Raw genomic sequence first — 18,533 nt, forward strand, 5'->3', positions numbered from 1 at the left:
GCATATCTTGATGTCTTGGATGATTTACATTCCACAATAAACAAGGGCGGGAAAGGATTGAGGCCCAGAGCGTCAACTTGATTAACTCATTATTGGCTTGTTGGACTGAAGTGGCTAAGTGCATCATGGCCCACCTTAGCGGACTCCGATTACATAGTTGCTTGAGCGTCATAATTTGATATTGACCTATGGACGGTCCATAATTCTTATGTCAATGCTTGTGTCCCCACCCGTAACTCCACTTAGTACTCCTAGAGAGAGCTTAGAGAGGTGACTGTCCCTTAATCCGGAATGGCTTGTCTGTCTTCTCATCTCACCGAATCCTTTTACTTTGGTCTGGTATCATGCTTGGACAGAATGGCTTCTGATGCCGTGCATGTAGACAACAAACTATTCGGATGATGGTCCAAATATCTATTGATACTGGGCTAAAGGTCTCGGTGGGGTAAGTCCCCTGCATCATGCGCTACTTAGGTAGCGATACTCATTTAATCTCTGACGGTCGCAATATAGGGTCTTTTTTCTGAGTTCCTTCTTTCTGACCGCATCCTATAATACCACATTTGCCTTCGGTATGTGTCCATGTCCAACCATGTCGCGTGGACTAAACTAACGAGCCATGAAAAGATCGCCCTGTCGACTCGGCAGTCTTGGTCTGCTTTTTTGTAGGAGCAGTATGCGTATATATAGGTCGCTATAATACATTATCGTCTCGGCCTGTCAAATCGATAAACAAGCGACTCGAAATCCCGCTATTTCAGCTCGAAGAAATCGAATCTCCAAACAGCAATGACTTTGTATCTCCTATTCTAGGGTTCGGGGAATTTAAGACATGGAAATACCGATTATGGTGCGAGCTTGGTCTACTACTAAGTGTATGTTGTCTGAGAGTTGAACTTTTTCGCCGAATTTCTCTCAGCAGCGAGTGTACACCTGCTGGTTATTCAGTAAGAGTGAACTGCTTAATCCATCTGGTTCTACTATACTAATATTCTGCAACAGTACGCCATCCCATTGCTTGTTTCAGTTTACGACTATTGGCGAAATCAAAGGTCACGACCAATAGACGAATCTGCGCCGATACGACATCAGAGCTCGCATACTCTGGCCGCCTACCGACAGAGCTGTTACGATCGGACTCAATACCGCGGTAGGGGTATAGTTGCCGCCTTATTGGTGGCAATTGGCGGATATGCAGCATCATCATTCCTGGCTAGTAGCCAGTCAACTTACATCTGCCCTCTTACCACTCACGGAGCATCGAGCATGCGAACAATTAGATTCGTCAATGTGATACTGGACTCTTCTATTTTAGTTGGATTTATCGAATTGGGTCATCGACGCCAGGCAGAAGTCAAAAGAAAGGGCGTTCTGGTATCACTCGGTGTCGGTCTCATTGTAAGTAGGAAGGCTGAAATTCTGGAGACCTAGCTCTAACATATCCAGGGAATTGCTGTAATATGGACTATTATAGGATGTTTTGTCACACGAACCCGGCCTGAGCAAAGTGCACAGTTATTCCTGGATATGAAGTACGTCAGAAGCACTTTAGGTCAAGTCTCCATAGCGGTATTGTTGATTCTGTCATCCTGGCATCTGGTAAGCAATGATCCACTATATTTACTTCTTGATAGAAGCTGACGATCTAGCTGTCGTATGTTGGTATTTTGGGAATTACAATCATGGGAAGTTTCGTCCTCATATACTTTCCCTCGATGGCGATCTTGATCTCCCAACCAATGTCTTTCCCCTATATCTCAATCAGTCGCGCCGCTATAACCTTGGCATTACCCTCACTGGGGTCTTGTATATTTCTGTTTTCAAGAATTGTATCAGGTGAAGAGTCGAAATCGCTATACCGCACCAACATCATCCTACAGATATTACTCGTCATTCTTTGTGGAGTGGGCCTCGTATTCGCCTCGAGCAAGCTCCATCTTATCTATGAACATCCAATTGACGTACTCACACATGAAGCAAGAGCCCATTATGATCAATTCATTGCGCAAGCTGCCTCCAGCGACAATCTTGGCCATGCTCTCATGGAATATCGCAGACGGTACAATCAACATCCTCCACCGTATGTATATACTTCCTGCCCAAATATTGGCCCCTTCTAATAACAGTATAGTGGGTTTGACAAGTGGTATCAATATGCCACGAGCCGATCTTCCGTCGTCATCGACGATTTTGATTCAATCTACAATAACCTGCTCCCATTCTGGGCAATTAGTCCCGACCAGCTTCGAAGTATGACACATCAACTGGCAACAAATCCTTTTAACGACCTTGGAGCAATCAGCATTCGAAACGGTACACCTCAAGTCCAAGAAGGTATCAAACCAACCCATGCGTGGATGGTACATGGTGCAGCAAAAATGATACAGAGTTTCTCCGAACACCTTCCCGATATGGATATTGTATTGAACCTGAACGATGAACCGCGAGTCGCAGTCCCGTGGGAAAGGATAACGCCTATGAATTGGGAAGGGAAGCAGCAACAACCTATTCCGAAGGAGACAGTCGTGGGCGATTGGTCTATCAACCGACAAGGTGGCTGGGGTCCTATATCGCCTCCTCACCAGACGAATGAAACAGTCTTCACAGACGGTTCCTGGAGAGGTGTCTACGACACATGCGTGAGCCTCACCTGTCCGCCTTCGTCCCGGGTACGCACGCAGCGTATCTGGAACCGCCGTGATCTATGCCTCGACTGTGCAGAGCCCCATTCACTAGGTCAATTTCCTTTGAATTTTGACGTGGCCACTGATATATGCCATCAGCCGGATTTGGCATTCCTCCATGGGCTCTTGATATCGCCATCGTCATTCAAAGTATCACAGGATCTCGTGCCTATTTTCAGCCAAAGCGCCATCTCCGGATTCAACGACATTCTATTCCCAAGCCCTTGGAACTATATGGATAAAGTGAAGTACGCACCTTCTGATCAAACTCCTGACCTGAAATACGAGGACAAGGAAAACTCGCTTTACTGGGTTGGAAGTACATCCGAGGGCTACAGCCGTTTTGGGGAGTATAGAGGCATGCCCAGACAGCGGCTCTCCCATCTGGTAAATAACAATACCCAGAACCAGGTCTCAGTCCTCCTACCAGACGGACCCCTTGCATATAGATACCGCACGATGGATGGATCTGCACCAGCAGAGCAGCTCAACCTCCGCGCAAACGTCCACCTCCTCGGCCCAATCGCCCGCTGCGGAGACTGCGACCTGCAACGCGACGAACTAGGTACAGGCCCACGAGTGGATTTCCAATCACACTGGTCGCATCGATATTTGGTCGATCTCGACGGAGCCGGGTTCAGCGGCCGCTTTCTTCCTTTCCTGCAGAGCCACAGTTTGCCTTTCCGGACTGGGCTCTTCAGGCAGTGGTTTGACGAGCGCATGATTTCTTGGCTGCATTTCGTACCAGTTGACATCCGTCTTCACGGGTTGTGGAGTACCCTGGCTTATTTTGCGGGGGTGTCAAATGAGAGTACGGTAAATATGGACGCACACACTGCTCAGGGGATGTGGATAGCAGAGCAAGGTCGCAAATGGTCTGAGGTTGCCCTTCGCAAGGAAGATATGGAGATTTACTTCTTTCGTCTCTTGCTTGAATGGGGTCGTCTTACCGATGATAAGAGGGATGTATTGGGGTATAATTGAAAGGTCATGAACTAACTGCCCGACAGTTTGTCATTTTGTCATTTTTGATATCCCTGTCTTTTTCTACTCAAAGCAGTAAATATTTATGATAGTTATAAACCGAATTCAATATCCTTAGCTCATTAATCTAAATTATTTTATAAATGATAAGAGGCAAATTGATTTGCCAGAGGTTTTTTTTCCTTAAATGGCCATGTTGGCACATGTGAAGGCGGGCGTCGTACTCCCAGAGTAGTCAGCAATAATAGCCTCGACAGCAGCGTAAAGACCAGGGCCCAGAACAAACAGACCAATGGCGAAAATCAAGATGTTCAACAAGGTCAAGCCAGTCCTGACAGCTCCTCCGAACAGATTTCCTCGGTTCAACTGCCAGTATGCAACAGCAAAGTAGATGAAACCGAAGAAGGAGTCGAATGCAGCACTGAGAAGAGAGAGGAAATCACCCATGCTGGGAATAACCTCGGCGAAGATGAATCCGAGGATCCAAATAGCGACCATGATCACAAGCCAGACACCCCATCCAGTGATGGTGTTGCTGTGAGCGTGTCTGGACTTGCCAAGGACGCGGAGGAAGATGAATTTGGCAACGACGTTGGCGTAGATGACGCCGATGAGGAGAGTGGGAACGATGACGAAACCGAAAGAAGCCTTCTTGTACGCAACAATGCCCAGACTGCCAAAAGCGGGAGCAGTAGCATATTGACCAAGGTAATGGAAACCAATGGCTGGGGGCACGGTGAACAGGATCAAAGAGATACCAGCAAGAACAGCCAATGCCTTGGGGAAATCCTGAGGACGTTCCATCTCGGCAATGAAGGAGGGGAACAGAATTTGAGGAACCCATAGGAAAGTAATGTTCAGAACAGCGTTCAAGCAATCCACCCAAGTAGTACCAGGAAGAGGGAAGGCGTAGGTCTTGACAAGTCCATCTGTGGGGTAGTCACCGTGGTATCCGTAAAGAGGAGCATCTTCAATTCCGACGAAAACCAAGAAGAGGAGGATTGCGACACCCATGCAGGCGGATGAGAGGATGGACATGAAGCTCACGTGGCGGAGAGTTCGAGGCGCACTAAGTACGATGCCCATGATGGCGACAATGATCGAGAAACCGGCAGTGCATACTGTGTGACCAGAAAGGGTATTCAGAATTTTGGCACCGGTGAGGACGTGGAAACCGATCAGCATAACATTATTCGCGATCAACATGAAGCCAGAAAAAATAAAAGCCGTCCGACTTGAGCCAAAGATGTGATAACCAAAGTCGCCTGTAAAGCTGATTAGTATCTGCGAAGTAGAGGAAGTAGCTCTTATCACTCTCGACTTACAGATATCCTTGATATGAGGGTATTTCATGATATATTGGTGCATTGTAATAGATGTATACCAGAAGATAACGAAGCAGGCACCTATAGTGATCATACCAGGAACCCATCCGAGAACACTAAGATTGTTGGTTAGCTCTCCATCACGATGGGATGAAGGATCGAAGTACGTACGATAGGGACCACGACTGGGCCATAATAGCTAAACAAACCTGCTCTCCAGCGAGAATCCAGGCAGTCTTCTGCCAGGACAGGGTTCGTAGCTTGATTTCATGTTTGTGATCTGAGTAAAGAGTCAGGACAATTCAATATTGACCAATTTCCTAATTAGGACAAAGCTCACCTTCGGCGATCAAAGCATCAATTGCTTGAATAGAGGGCGCTCCTTCATAGTCAGCACCGACATCGAAGGTAGCCTGCTTCTTCTCCTCATCGTGATGATCTGGGTAAGACATCGCGTGAGAAAGTTAAGAGATGAGAAGAAAAAAAAGTGAAGATCTCAGTCAGATCTGCAAACCCTGCAGATTCAAGGCGGGTACAAGACAGGATTTAAAGGAAAGAAAAACTTCCTAGCTTGAAGAATACAAAATCACGCGATTACAAACTCGTATTTTCTTTTCTCTTTTTTTTGAGTAATAGTAAACCTTCCCATATTCGACTACAAAATGAAGAAACACCTTGGAATGCATGCCCCAGATGGCGCCATAATAAAGAGAATATCGCGATATGCATACAGGCTTCTGGTTCGTTATCGGCGAAAGCCGTGCGCCGGGCCCCGTTTTGCCCCAAATCCTTCGCTTACACTCATTGACCAACGAGCATGGAGTACCTGACGACTGAACCAAATATTAGAACCAAAAATTCAGGTATTATTCCAAGATTGTTCACCATAAGACCGTTTAAAGACATTCTAGCATTTCGTGTTTCGCAAGTTTTGAAGCCTTACAAACTCTGCATTCTACAACCGTGGAAGATCTGTTTCTGTACCATAGACACAGAGATCATAGATAGTCAGTACTCCGCGAATTTTAGCTGTATCCGTACTACTCGTATTCTATTGAGCCTTTCCCGCTTACTGCGGCTGTAGCTTAGAGTACCTCAAAGTCCAACTTAATCTGGTAGAAAGTCTACATCAAGTTGTCAACAAGTACCGAGTACCAATAAATTCATGTATAGGTATTTATCAAGAGCTCGTTGCATACACGAGAAACGAGTGTTGATTTCTGCTTGTGGTGGGGAAAGAGATGTGATCCGAGATAAGCTCGGAGAGATAGCAGTAGAGTGATCCTAAATGTGGGGTCACATGATGGCACGGGACTGTCACAACATATTGTTCCCTTGGGATCAGGGTCCTGATCTTTGATGGTTCCTGGATAAGATAGTGGATCAGTGATAATGATAAGAATGATAAGGGAGGATCTATATGGTATAAACTATATCAGTTGAGATTTGGAGATCCCATAACAGAAAAAATCGTCCTTAATTTGCCCAGTTCAGTCCAAACAAACCTATCATGATAAACAACGTTGGATATCACTTCATGTAACATTGAAACTTGGAAGTTATGCACCTTGATTCGAGTTGTGGATAGACGCGTGCATTGCGCTATATTTGGCCGGTGGCAGAGAAAAGTACTCTACATGTTTACACAGTCACAGTATTGGTAATATCGTCGTCTACTTAGGTATAGAATGACGCCGATTTTCCAATAGATCCCTAATCATACTTAAAGGATTTGGGATGTTAAGTGATTATCTAGTCTCTCCTGCGCCAGTCGCTGGGTGCCATCATTGCCATGGACCTAGATGCAGCGATACTTTGAGAACGAGAGCTATGATGACGCATAGAACCCTCATCGGACTCGCCACGACCATAATTGATATCTGTACGATGACCTACCAGTGATTCCGGCATGCTGGGTCCCACCATTCAGTGCCTTCTTCGCTGTGTTCAGTTTTCACTTCCTCCTTGACCTCGAAGTCAAAAAAGCAGTAGTGATGATTACTCTTTAACGCCCTCATTCTCTCGTGCGGTGTGATTCTTTTGCCAATCGCTGTCCTGATTTTCAAATTAACAAGGTCTCTCCAGATATAAGATCAAGCCCCACAATCGTGTTTAAGCCAGCGGAAAGCTCAGCAACTTCTATCTGGTGCTCTGGCTAATTCATCATCTAACCCAAGCCACCAAACAAAGAGTCTTCGCCCCTCATAGTTCTGCACCACATATAACCAAATTGATTATTGTCCCATGGGGACCCTGCTCAATCCCCCTGTTATTGAGCTGACGAATTGGATTGCCGCTACCGTTACCCCTAATTTGTGGGGACCAATCGCCCCATCGGTCGAGAGAAGCCTTGTCGTCGGTGTTGAAACACCGATTTTGCTACTTCTGAGGTTCACACGACCCCATATTGATATGCCGTCTATTGATAACTGCATTCAAGGATATAATGGCATGACCCACTGCCGCGTCATCTGGTAAGTCGACAAAAACAGTAACGTATGTTTCGTGCGCTGACCGGGTCGATGGAGATATGAATATTTTGTATGTTGTTGAAGCCATTGTTGCCAAGAATTTCCTCGATGTCTACAGTATAGTTAGCCTTGGCACTGTAGGGAATATTACCTCAACTTACGACGTAAGCAGCCTTCAAAGAGCATCATATGTAGAGGCGATATTACCTATGTAGATCCTTCTGCCTCTAGATATCTCCTACTTTTCTACCAAAAATACCGGTATGAGAAGCTTGTCCCATCATCAACTTTGAAAGGAATCACTTTACGTAAATGTGTTTAGTAATTCAGTTTCATTCATTTGTGGCATTTGAATGATTGGCCAGCCAGTCACAGTCTATTTGACAACCAAGTTTTACCACGTGACTTAATAAATGCGCGGCAAGTGGATCTAGTGATCTAGTGTATGTAAATAGTAAATAATAAATGTAAATCTTTAATTTTAGTGTAGCTATGGCCTTTCCCATCATGTAATGATAAATGGCATGATCCAAAGTACGCTGTACTCGGTAAAGGAGTGAGTTGTATTGCGCAGTCCTGATGAGACAGACTAAGCCAAGCTCAGAAGAGCCTAGAGACTAATGTCAAATTAGGTAGATCACCTGAATCGGAAATCACTTATGGTGCCGTTGTTATATCCGATTTGGAATCCAGAATTATCGCCCGAAAATACCACATTGGTATTATAAGTGGTGGCTGTGGATTGAATGACCTTTTCAACCATCTCCGTCAACAATTTGTCGTCGCCGGCAACCTTCTTCAGCAAAGGAAGAGCACCATTGATCTTTCCCATTTCTGCAACCTCTTCCTTACAAAGTGCTCGCTGACCCTCTTTAGCCTCGGGAAATAGTTGAATAAGCTCCTCGACCAAACCACTGACGCTGTCAATCAGTTGCGTAAAGTTTCTCTCTTCGTATAAGGTCAGCCCAGTGGTGGTCTCCAGATCTTGATTACCTTGTCTTTGCCTCACAAGATCAGTCATTGTCTGATGAAGGGAGGTTCCGACCCTGTCAAGCTCTTTTGCGGGTTCCAGCAATTGAACAGAAGGGTTGCGCCGTTGTAGCCGCTTTGAAATGCCCTCAGCAAAGGAAAATTGACCCGTGATCCCACTGAGAAGTTCCTCCACCTGTGATAAATCATCGGGTGAGAACTTTGTGCAAGACTTGACATCTTTCAGGTCTTCAAGTCCAATAGATCTTGCCCACCGCGACAGTCGCAACCTAAGGACATTCATCTTCAGTAGACTTGCCTGAAAGCCATCGCCAAACTTCTCTCCCATTTGAACAGACCCGAGGTAAGCAACAATTTCGTTAAGAGTTCGTGATTGCTCGGCCATTGCGTCTAATGTCTCACGTTGCAAGTCCGTCGCCGTCTCTAACTTGGATGAAAGCTCACTGTTCTGGTCTATGAGTTTGGTCGTGTTGGTGTCTATGGTACTCGTCCGCTCAGCAATAAGATTTGCGTTAGAGACAAGAAACTCCACATTTCCATTCATACTTTGCGCCACCTCTTGAAGAATCTCAATGTGGTTCAAGATCGTCAATCCGATGGCCTGACTCAGCTCATTCACAGCATCCTCCATATCTGTTGTCGCTTTGGTGAGGTCATCATCAGTTCCTTTTAGCAGGCTCTCAGCCCATCTTTCTGCTGAATATCAGTCGTCGATCTACAAGCTCGAGTGGCTAGAAATCTTACTGAGTCGTTTCTCTTGACAATATTTCTGTGTGATGGAGCATATAGCGAGAAAGCTTGAGAACACACGTATGACACAACGCTGGAAAGGAGAGGAATCTGGCATCCTCTTATCAATGATAGAAATTCTATCAAAGAATCTATGTGAGAATTCGAAAAATGCCATGACTTTATCATAATCGGCAGAAACATCGGCAAAGGACTAGAAAAGTCAGACATTTCCAGCCATTTCAAATCACAGCTCGCCATACCTGCATCACTTGGTCCAGGGCCGAGAATATGAGACTAGCCGGCATGGCAGCAGGAAAAATCTGAGCCAGTCAGTACTGTATCATCAACCAATTATTGTCGCGACTCACGGAAGCCGCATTTCCAACTGATTTCGCGGAATTGACAATATCCTTAATAAGCCACAAGTTGTTCTTGAAGGCAGTCCGTACTTTGGATACCTTAGACTTGTTGTCGCGAAAAGCCATGAACTTATCTGAGAGGTCTTGTGTCCTATTGATGACCTCATCCATGTTCTTGAACTGTCCAAGCTGAAGGCTTTTCCCAGTGGTACTTTCGTACGACTTTACTGCCTCTACCCATAACCGGGAAAGTTCAGAGCCCGCCTCAGCCGGGCCATTTGATGGTTGAGCCGCCATAACAAAATATCAAAAATGAAGTAATGTATACTTAGATGTGTTGAAGCGTCTAGAGCAGACAAGGGGCTCAAACACTTCTACTCTGTAGGTGAGAAGATTGCCAGGTGGTCTCTGCCTAGGTGGGGATGTCACAATTGTCACTAGTCTAGATTCGTGAGCTAACGTGGCTTTCAGCATCTTACAGGGCTGAGTTGACCCTCTTGTCCAATAGGACTTTGTTCGTCCAATCCGAAGCGCTGAGATTTCCAGATTCAACCCGACTCAGCCAAAAACCAAGCTAAGAGCCCTAACCCCGCCCGGGCGCGCCTTACAGGTCGGCTTTTGCCACTGCTTACATGTTTGCTTGCGATGGTTGGATTCTAAATCATCCGATACTTGGGAACCATAGTAGGTATCAAAGACTGCCCCAGTTATACGGAGTAGGTACTATGGTCGCATTTGTCTACCTAGGTAATACACGTGCACAGTGACAACCATCTTATTTTCTAGACATTCTAGTGAAAAACGTCAAAAATTCACTTACCACCAAATACAAAACCTGTCTGGTTTCCGTTGTTCTGTCCAAGCTGATAACCATGATTCGTTCCAGTGAAAGACGTGTGAGATATATTGCTGGTAGTACCTTTCCCCTCGGCATCAGGCAAAGCGTCGACCCATTCTTGAAAGACTCGAGAAACCCGTTTAAAGTCTTTGTCTTTCTCATCTTCAAATCGGTAAATTTGGTGGTGATTACCAGTAAGACGGGTAGCAGGCGAACCGCCCGGGAATTGGGCCAGAGACATGTCCACGATCTTCATACTCTGGTTCTTCAGCTGCGTAGATGCGCCTTCGTAGAAACACTCTATCTTCACCGGATAATGTTGTCGTAACTGAGCAAAATGGGACGGAATTGTCAGAATCCGTTTGGACAAGAGTTCTAGGTTATAGTCGCTCGGGAAATCCTGTTCAGCGAGAAGGAAATACTTTGTCGCTTCACTCAATGTTTTTGGCTGGTAGTGAGGTGTTGCGAAAAGTATGAGACCCTGCACACAGCTAACCAGCTGTTTTCTCTGTTCGTGTTGGCAAGCCCTAACAAGAGCCTGTAATCTCTCAGTTAGTTCCCCTTGGAATATCGATTGAGGGGCAAACCAACATTTTCACAAACCAGGCCACCTAAACAGTGCGCTGCAAAAATTAGCGGTCGGCCTGCTTGTGATGAGTCAATCTTTGCAAAGTCAAGATCATGACGAAGAGTCCAGACCCTGTCGCCACGCCGCTCTCTCATGAGCTCAGCGATCAGATCATCCGAGATGCCATCTATCAGATCATCTTTACTCCAGAATGAATCGATCACAGCGTCGTCATATTCAAAGCTTAGGATACGAGCTTTGGGGACTTGCTTGGCAAGAAGCTTTTCTGGCCAAAGGACATCGCTCTCTATCTCATCTGCTTCGGCTCTTAGGCCATGGATGAAGACGATGCTACACTTAGGTTAGCGGAGGAGACAACTCAAAAAACTTCTGGTATCTTAATCGACTTTAGCATCAGGAGGGTCTTTTATAATTTTCACAGACATGGTGTATGGCGCTCTTGAATGGTGATCTATATAGGATGATGCGTTTGGAAAGGCCAACTGCCTGGATAGAATAGAGGCTGCTTGCACAGGTGGGATCATTGAGGCCTAAAATAGACTACTGTTAAGAGGATGCCAGTGTCCATCCGATAATGCATCGGTGTACCTACATTCAGCTTCACAGTATCACTTGACAGGATCCATCTGAGCAGTGGATCCCAATGATCCAGTCGTTTCCCGAAAAAAGGAGGGGTATGCATTTGGGCTGAGTATCGTGCCCGATAGCGTATACCAAAGTGGAGTAGGATATTGACTGAAAGCTCATACCACCTTAGTGATAGTACTTCGTATTATGATACTTTTCATCTACTCTTCAGCCTCTACTATGAAATATGAAGATGGGTATGCTAATTAAGAAACTCATTACTCAGGTATTTCTCTACTTCGTATTTTCAGGCCATCATAGTAAAATATGATCTATCAATTTAAACCATTTTTGGGTACTTAGGTAGCTTTATATACCGTTTTTTCTATGCCAGGTGGAGCTTTCCTATTTCAGGTGCCCCCGCTTTTATGAGGGCGCTTGGGTCAGGCTCTCTGAGTAGGGCTCGCCGGAGCTACTCATTACTATCAAGTGATATATTAACGATGTCTAATAAGCGCTCAGTGAGTACTCAGTGATTGCGATTGGCTGCTCACTAACCGCTCTATTAAGCACTCAGTCTACGTTCAGTCTATACCGAGAGCGGTTATTTTCTTGTTCCTGCCCAAATCTTTTTCTCTTTGCTCCCTCTTGCTGCACCCACGTCACCGATTCAAAGCTTTATTATCATGTTTGATAGGCTACGTACCTATTACTATGTCTGACGCTCACACGCAAGCCCAGGAGCTAGACGCAAGGCTTGTCGCAACGATCTCTGGTACATTTACCTCAGATGGTGTTCCGAGCACCCTTTGGGGTAACTATTTACTGACTATATATGGTATCCCCACTATTGTTGACGTTCGTGATTTTCTTTTCTTCTAAATGAAAGGTTTTTGACCTAATGATATGGTGTGGCTTATGTTGTACCCGGCGAATCGACGAAAACTGCCTTGACCTCGATTCAGAAAGCTGGTTTTGCCGCTTGTCCACAAATTCTAGGTTGCCCTGTTCTAGATGGATGTCAGGGAAGCCTCCACTTTGAGCATTTGCACATTGACGACGAATTTGTAATCTCAGTATACTGGAAGTCCGATGTGCTATGGGAACTATCTTTTTTCCGAAGGGAGCCTAGACATTTTGAATGCATCAGACAAATAGCTTCCATCAGCGGCACCTGGCCGTGGCCCAAGACGCTTGCCACTTGAATTTGGCTTCGTACAGAATCCTCACCCTGTTCGATACTGTGGGGCTGTAATCATGTTGCTCTGTCGAGATCATGGCACCAGATCTGCAAATTACTGGATGGCGATTCTGACCTATATTCTTGAATATGTGGACGGGTCAGTTTTGTTTGATGAGAACAGCCTAGGCGAAGCCTATAAATTAGTCTATCTTGCACTCAAAGAGGGAGATTTCCCCAGGATGTACCTCCTTCTAGATGATCTCCGCAGTGAATTGGCTAGAGAGCGCCTTTGACGACACAGAATCGATAATTACTAGTCGTCCCTCTACCATCATGCTTTTTCTATAATGTCCTCTCTCAGCGGCTCATATTTCAAAGATTTTGGCAGTGTCAAACCCCTCTGTCTGAAAATAATAGTATCCTCTTTGGTTTGAAACTACTCTTTTTCCGATCTCTGCGCCTCGGAAGTCACAGTTGAAATAGGTATGACTAAAAGCCCATATTTTGATAACCTCCTGTTTCCAGCAGAATTCGCCTGATAAATCAGACATAAAACCAGAGGAGATTTTGCTATGTCTATGCTTCGGATCGACGACGGTTTCGCTGATTAACGGACAATAATAGGTGAACACAACGATTCTGCGACTAGGTTCCAAGCACGAAATATACTTTATTTCACGATTAAGCCATTCAACGTCGGTTTGGTGTGCTTCAACCTACCAATCACTAATATGATAAAAGTCGTTCAGACCATAACTGACGCCTTCCATCTGTGTTTGGGCTATTTGGGAAAATAGGGTGCAGCCGAGGATGCTTAGTGTCGGTGAAAAGTCATAGCGTGTCTAGTCGAGGAAAACAAACTGACCCTGCGTTTTGCCTCAAAGGTATGCTATTACAAAGCTAATTGATTTCTAAGCTTCGGAGGATGTTCGGGTTCAATATCAGATTACAAATTACGTCTACCAAACTTAGAAATAGCGACGACTTCGTTGTCTTAATTTTAAGATGAACGGATTTAACGCGGAGATTACGTCCTACGGAGATAGCTATAAGAGTACTCCGTACTCCGTATTTAATAAATAAATCTAATAGTAACTACATAAATAGGAGCTCCCATCACTCTCATACTCCAAACTTCCAACTCCAAAACAAACCTAGTTCAAGCAAAAAGACATGGCTTCGTATTTAGTTACCGGCTCATCGCGCGGTCTAGGTTTGGCACTTGTCTCCCACCTGGCATCGTTGCCCGAAGCCGAAGTCGCAACTATCATCGCCACCGCGCGGCAAGATAACTCGACTCAGCTCAAAAATATTGTGAGCGCATCGCCGGGACGGATTAAGTTTGTTAAATTGGACGTGACCGATAAGACCAGCGTCGAGGAGGCCGTTAAGTCGATTGAGCACAAACTACAAGGCAAGGGACTTGACTATCTTATTAACAATGCTGGTGTGACGGATTGGACGAAGGATCGACTGGAGGGGATGTAAGTGAATCCATGATTCCTGTCAGCGTATTTCTCTAATACGGATGAACCAGGGACAATCTGAATGAGATTTTCAACACGAATGTCACTTCAGTCCATGAGGTGACGCGGGCCTTTATGCCTCTTCTTCGTAGAGGGCAGAAGAAGATTGTCATCAATATGTGAGTATCAGTTACTACATGATGGTCATTATACTCGCTAATGATCTTCCAGTTCGACTACTGTAGGCTCTATTGCCATGACTAAAGTTTACGCAGAGGTACCATGCCCTGCCTATAAGATTTCCAAGGCGGCTTTGAACATGATGACTGTTCAATATGCCCAACAATATGCGGAGGAAGGCTTTACCTTCCTCGCTGTTAGTCCTGGCGTGAGTAAAAGGAACTTTTGCAGCTTTCTGACCATGCTTGCTAACTCAAATAGTGGCTACGTACCGATCTCGGTAGCTCTTACGCAGATCTCCCTGTAGAAACTGGCGCCGAAAAGGTGATGGATATCGTACAGAAGGCAAACACCGAGCAGAACGGAAAGTATTTGACCATCCATGTTCCGGGATGGGAGTATGCAGAAGGGATCAACCAATATCCTGGAGGCGAGGTTCCTTGGTAGATAGTGAATAGCGGTCCACCTAGCCCAATTCAAATCACCCATCGTGGAACAATTCTGGGAATTGACCAGGTAGTTAATTTTGGACTTGCATAAGACGCGATACAGAATAACCTTATACGGCCTAGTGCGGTTTCGGATACGAGCCGAGAAACAACGTGTGTTTGTACACCAACCGCAACACTTAGTTCTCTTTCCTCTCTTAACTTGAAATTCCATCTCGAACGACACCGTTACTTTCTATTACCCATAGCAGAATGGAGGTCTGTTACAATTAGTAAACTTCACTTAAAATGCCAAAACATATATTAAGAACATCCTTCTTCACTTCATGAGGAATAGATCGAGAGGTTTCTCGTTCCCTCTTTGAGGTAAACCCAATAAGGTTATCGCAGGCTGACCTCTAAAAAGGATGTTTCTTTGCTAATGCGATATATTCCTCGGAAAAAAGCTCAGGTTACCGGGGAGTTGGATCGGGCTGGTTTGGATCAAAAGATTTTGGCTGAAGATATGGATCACGATATTCCACCTAATCGTTATTTTGGATTAGAGACTTTCTATATGTAACGATGATAGTCGAGTAGGATTTACCCCAGTCTCGTACTGTAAGACCGTATTTATTGACTGTAGTTGGTGCGAGTTGTTTGTGGAATAGTGTCTTTCGTGTTCTTTTGTGTAAAAGCCATGCAGCAAGTGTAGCACGTTGGACGGCAAGTTTTTGAATCAAAATTAGATATATTTAGAATGGTGAATTAGGAATTGGTAATCAGGGAACTAGTATGATGCCCAAGCGAAGCAAGGCCCTACTTATAGCTACAAGGTTGAGTGGCGGGGCACCTAGATCTTTCCATGCTCACTCCAACCTCACTCCGACCTCACTCAAATCACCCACCCTCATCCCAAGGGTACTCCTACCGCCGCTTTAGGGGGAGATGGGTGCTAAGGGCGCATTGTAGATAATAAAACTTCTCTCAGCGTTGTAGCTACTTAATTTAGCACTCGAGATACCCTTGGAACTTAGATATTCTCGAGGTAACCAGCTACCTAGGCGATGGCTTGATTTAGATATTCCCAAAGTTGAAGAACTGTAGGAGTCTCAAGGCCGCGTGGATACTGCCAGATTTGAGATTAGATCATTGACCTCATTGACTTCATGGGCGGCCCTTCTTTTGGCCCGCAATATACAGGTCAATAAACGTTCCCTCACTAATTCATGAGCTGGTCAGAATTGATTAAAGTTCCGCGGGTGTTTACTAATAACTACCTAAGTGCTTAGAGAATGCTTACAGATCCACAATTAAACCAAGATGGTTTCAATAAAAGTCTATCGTTTTTGGGACAATTTTCAAAATGGGGGCCAATCAAAGTCTGGTTCCATTCTAGCCTACATGGACCTAGGCAGGTACGGTAATATTGCGTCGTACAGCGTTCTGCGGTTGAAACATGCAGCTCGGGGATGCAGGTACCAGCCCTAGAGGAAATCGTAGATCAGAAACTGCGACATTCAATGTACTTCCTAAGGAGCCTTGGAACTATTGATTCTTATTTACACTACCAATTTGAAATCTTTGTGTAAATATCTGATATAATTTCAATGTCACATTAAACCATACGACGTACAAACAAACAATGCAGATTACATGACTGCTTTTAGCGAGTGTAAGAGTATCCAAAGCGACCATCACTATCACATCAAGATTGCCTGAAAATAATCAAAAAATCATAAAATTTGTGTCCAATGAATGCTGCATGCAACGCCGAAAAGGCATAATACAGAAGAAATGAAATAGGTATATGTAAAGCCCGAAGCCCAGCGGGAAAGGTAAGAAGTAAATAATGCACAAGAAAAATTCAAGATCTCAGATCTTGAATTGCTCCGTCAACCCCCATATCATGACGCGATGATATATAGTTCATCTAGTTGCGTCCAGCTGCCTGTCTCCAGTGGCGACGGAGGGGAGAGCGAACCTCGCCGGCGCGGGCGTGGGCCCGAGCGTGGGGGTGGGGAGCGCCGCGCTTGGCGTAACCGTTGTCCTGGTAGACCTTGAGCGAGTTGATGCCCCAGTAGGAGTCAGCAAAGGCGGTAGGATTGTTCTGAACATAGTTGTCACAGGTGTCAGCGTAGGAGGCGCAGGAGCTGGAGCTCCAGGCATCACCGGCCCAATCACCGCAGAAGGTAAGGTCAAAAACCTAGAAAAGATATCAGCCAGGTATTCAGGTTGATAGAAGAAAGCGAAGGGAACATACGATCTGCAGGTTCACGAAGTGTGAGTCAATGTCGCAGCCTCCAGCAAAACTGGCAGCTGGGGTACCCCAGGTTGTGGGATCAGGGCTGCCGGCTGTGATATCGGCGGGAATGCTAGATCGAGGGAAGAAATAGATGCTGATACCAGCGCTGGTCCATTCAGTGGCGTAAACACCACCGCCAACGTTGTTGAATCCATCGCCATACGATTGGGTATCGGTCTCAATGATTGAGCAGCCAATGTTGTCGGACTGGTCCGCTGCTTCCACATAGCAGTTATCGGTGTAGAGAGAGCCGGTGAAACCGGAATTTTGGATCGAGCAGCCGTCGCTGGTATGGAGCGTCATCTGGTTAACTGTAGCCTGGTTGACACCTTCTATAATATCGATCTCGCCAGTGGTGGGCCAATCTGGGCCAAGCATCCAGCTACAAAAGGTCAGTGGGAATTTTTGGGCTAGGGAATTGAAATTGACATACAAAGCAGGCCAAGTGCCACAAGCACTGCTAGGCATGTGAGACAAGTCTAAGATGACCAGACCGTGCTGGTAGGAGTTGATGCTAGTCAGGCGCACGCTGTTACGGCCAGAACCGCTCGCGATGTTCGTTTTGTCGACACCAATGTAAGTGGCTGTATCATAAGAGCCGATCAAGCCGCCAGCAGCGGCGGTAGTCTGATCGACGTAGGTAACATAGCCATTAGTAGGATCCGCATCCTGTTATATTGTTTAGTACTCCCTAGCAGTAGGATTGAATTTGACTAGAATTACCGTATAAAAATTAAACTTGTCGAAAAAGGTTCCATTGCCGCCGTAGTCGTCCTGGATTGTGTATGCGGCAGTGCTCAGTTGGGCGAACAGGCCCAGACAGGGAATAAGTGTCGAGAGGACATGCATGATTGCTGAAATCGATAGTGTATTGGAATGACTGACCAGAGCCTGTTCTCAAAGACACTAAAAGGAATGAAGGTTTGGAAGTGTAATAAAATCACTTGCAAAAAGTAGAAAAAGAAAAAGAAAAAAGAGAAAGCAGCGGCTAGCGCTATCAGAGTCAAGTTATAAAGAAGGAGGAAAAAGCATGCAGGTTAACAAGGGGAATGAATATTTTCTTATATATGGCGTAGTAGATCTAAAAAGCACAAAAAAGGGCGGGAAAAGGTCCACGGGTGGTCCACGCGTATGGGCATATCCACCCGACCAGATCTTGAGACCGGAACATGCATGACAGGGTCCGTGAGAGTCAATACGCTTGAGTGGATATGACAAGTTGAACGGCGGCTCCCCAAGTTGAAACATTATTCGACGTGCCCACAAACCATGTTCCGCTGATAGTAGATCTTTAACCTTCTGGCCCTGAAAGAGCACCATGGATCGACAAGTAGTAACCACACAACCTTCGATGGGGTCTGGACCTGGACCGGAATTTCATCTTCCGAGTATCCATAGTACTATATTATTCGTAATGGGTGATGCGTATTAA

At 45.4% G+C, this 18,533-nt stretch overlaps 7 protein-coding genes across 7 annotated transcripts; 3 read left to right on the forward strand and 4 right to left on the reverse strand.

Moving 5' to 3' along the window:
* Window positions 1-357: 357 nt before the first annotated feature.
* Window positions 358-3,668, forward strand: N7495_005003 (putative capsular associated protein; the record flags this gene model as incomplete). The annotated part of the gene is made up of 8 exons (XM_057207654.1): window positions 358-378; window positions 435-445; window positions 514-572; window positions 628-947; window positions 1,003-1,398; window positions 1,447-1,599; window positions 1,650-2,080; window positions 2,132-3,668. 8 exons carry the CDS (start codon window positions 358-360, stop codon window positions 3,666-3,668), a joined length of 2,928 nt encoding a protein of 975 aa, XP_057061428.1.
* Window positions 3,669-3,851: 183 nt separating this feature from the next.
* Window positions 3,852-5,445, reverse strand: N7495_005004 (uncharacterized protein; the record flags this gene model as incomplete). The annotated part of the gene is made up of 4 exons (XM_057207655.1): window positions 3,852-4,933; window positions 4,994-5,109; window positions 5,165-5,273; window positions 5,334-5,445. 4 exons carry the CDS (start codon window positions 5,443-5,445, stop codon window positions 3,852-3,854), a joined length of 1,419 nt encoding a protein of 472 aa, XP_057061429.1.
* A 1,792-nt stretch (window positions 5,446-7,237) lies between these two features.
* N7495_005005 (uncharacterized protein) lies at window positions 7,238-7,471 on the forward strand (the record flags this gene model as incomplete). Its single annotated transcript, XM_057207656.1, has 1 exon — window positions 7,238-7,471. One exon carries the CDS (start codon window positions 7,238-7,240, stop codon window positions 7,469-7,471), a length of 234 nt encoding a protein of 77 aa, XP_057061430.1.
* Window positions 7,472-8,101: 630 nt separating this feature from the next.
* N7495_005006 (uncharacterized protein) lies at window positions 8,102-9,085 on the reverse strand (the record flags this gene model as incomplete). The annotated part of the gene is made up of 1 exon (XM_057207657.1): window positions 8,102-9,085. The coding sequence occupies one exon, from the start codon at window positions 9,083-9,085 to the stop codon at window positions 8,102-8,104; it is 984 nt and encodes a 327-aa protein (XP_057061431.1).
* A 1,272-nt stretch (window positions 9,086-10,357) lies between these two features.
* Window positions 10,358-11,496, reverse strand: N7495_005007 (uncharacterized protein; the record flags this gene model as incomplete). Its single annotated transcript, XM_057207658.1, has 3 exons — window positions 10,358-10,864; window positions 10,975-11,302; window positions 11,456-11,496. 3 exons carry the CDS (start codon window positions 11,494-11,496, stop codon window positions 10,358-10,360), a joined length of 876 nt encoding a protein of 291 aa, XP_057061432.1.
* A 2,399-nt stretch (window positions 11,497-13,895) lies between these two features.
* N7495_005008 (SDR family oxidoreductase) lies at window positions 13,896-14,815 on the forward strand (the record flags this gene model as incomplete). Its single annotated transcript, XM_057207659.1, has 4 exons — window positions 13,896-14,206; window positions 14,260-14,367; window positions 14,420-14,576; window positions 14,630-14,815. 4 exons carry the CDS (start codon window positions 13,896-13,898, stop codon window positions 14,813-14,815), a joined length of 762 nt encoding a protein of 253 aa, XP_057061433.1.
* A 1,914-nt stretch (window positions 14,816-16,729) lies between these two features.
* Window positions 16,730-17,950, reverse strand: N7495_005009 (glycoside hydrolase family 16 protein; the record flags this gene model as incomplete). Its single annotated transcript, XM_057207660.1, has 4 exons — window positions 16,730-17,002; window positions 17,060-17,483; window positions 17,535-17,770; window positions 17,825-17,950. The coding sequence occupies 4 exons, from the start codon at window positions 17,948-17,950 to the stop codon at window positions 16,730-16,732; spliced, it is 1,059 nt and encodes a 352-aa protein (XP_057061434.1).
* Between the last annotated feature and the right edge of the window lie 583 nt (window positions 17,951-18,533).

This window comes from Penicillium taxi (assembly GCF_028828555.1).
Source record: "Penicillium taxi strain IBT 34144 chromosome Unknown utg000004l_segment0_segment0, whole genome shotgun sequence".
NCBI lineage: Eukaryota > Fungi > Ascomycota > Eurotiomycetes > Eurotiales > Aspergillaceae > Penicillium > Penicillium taxi.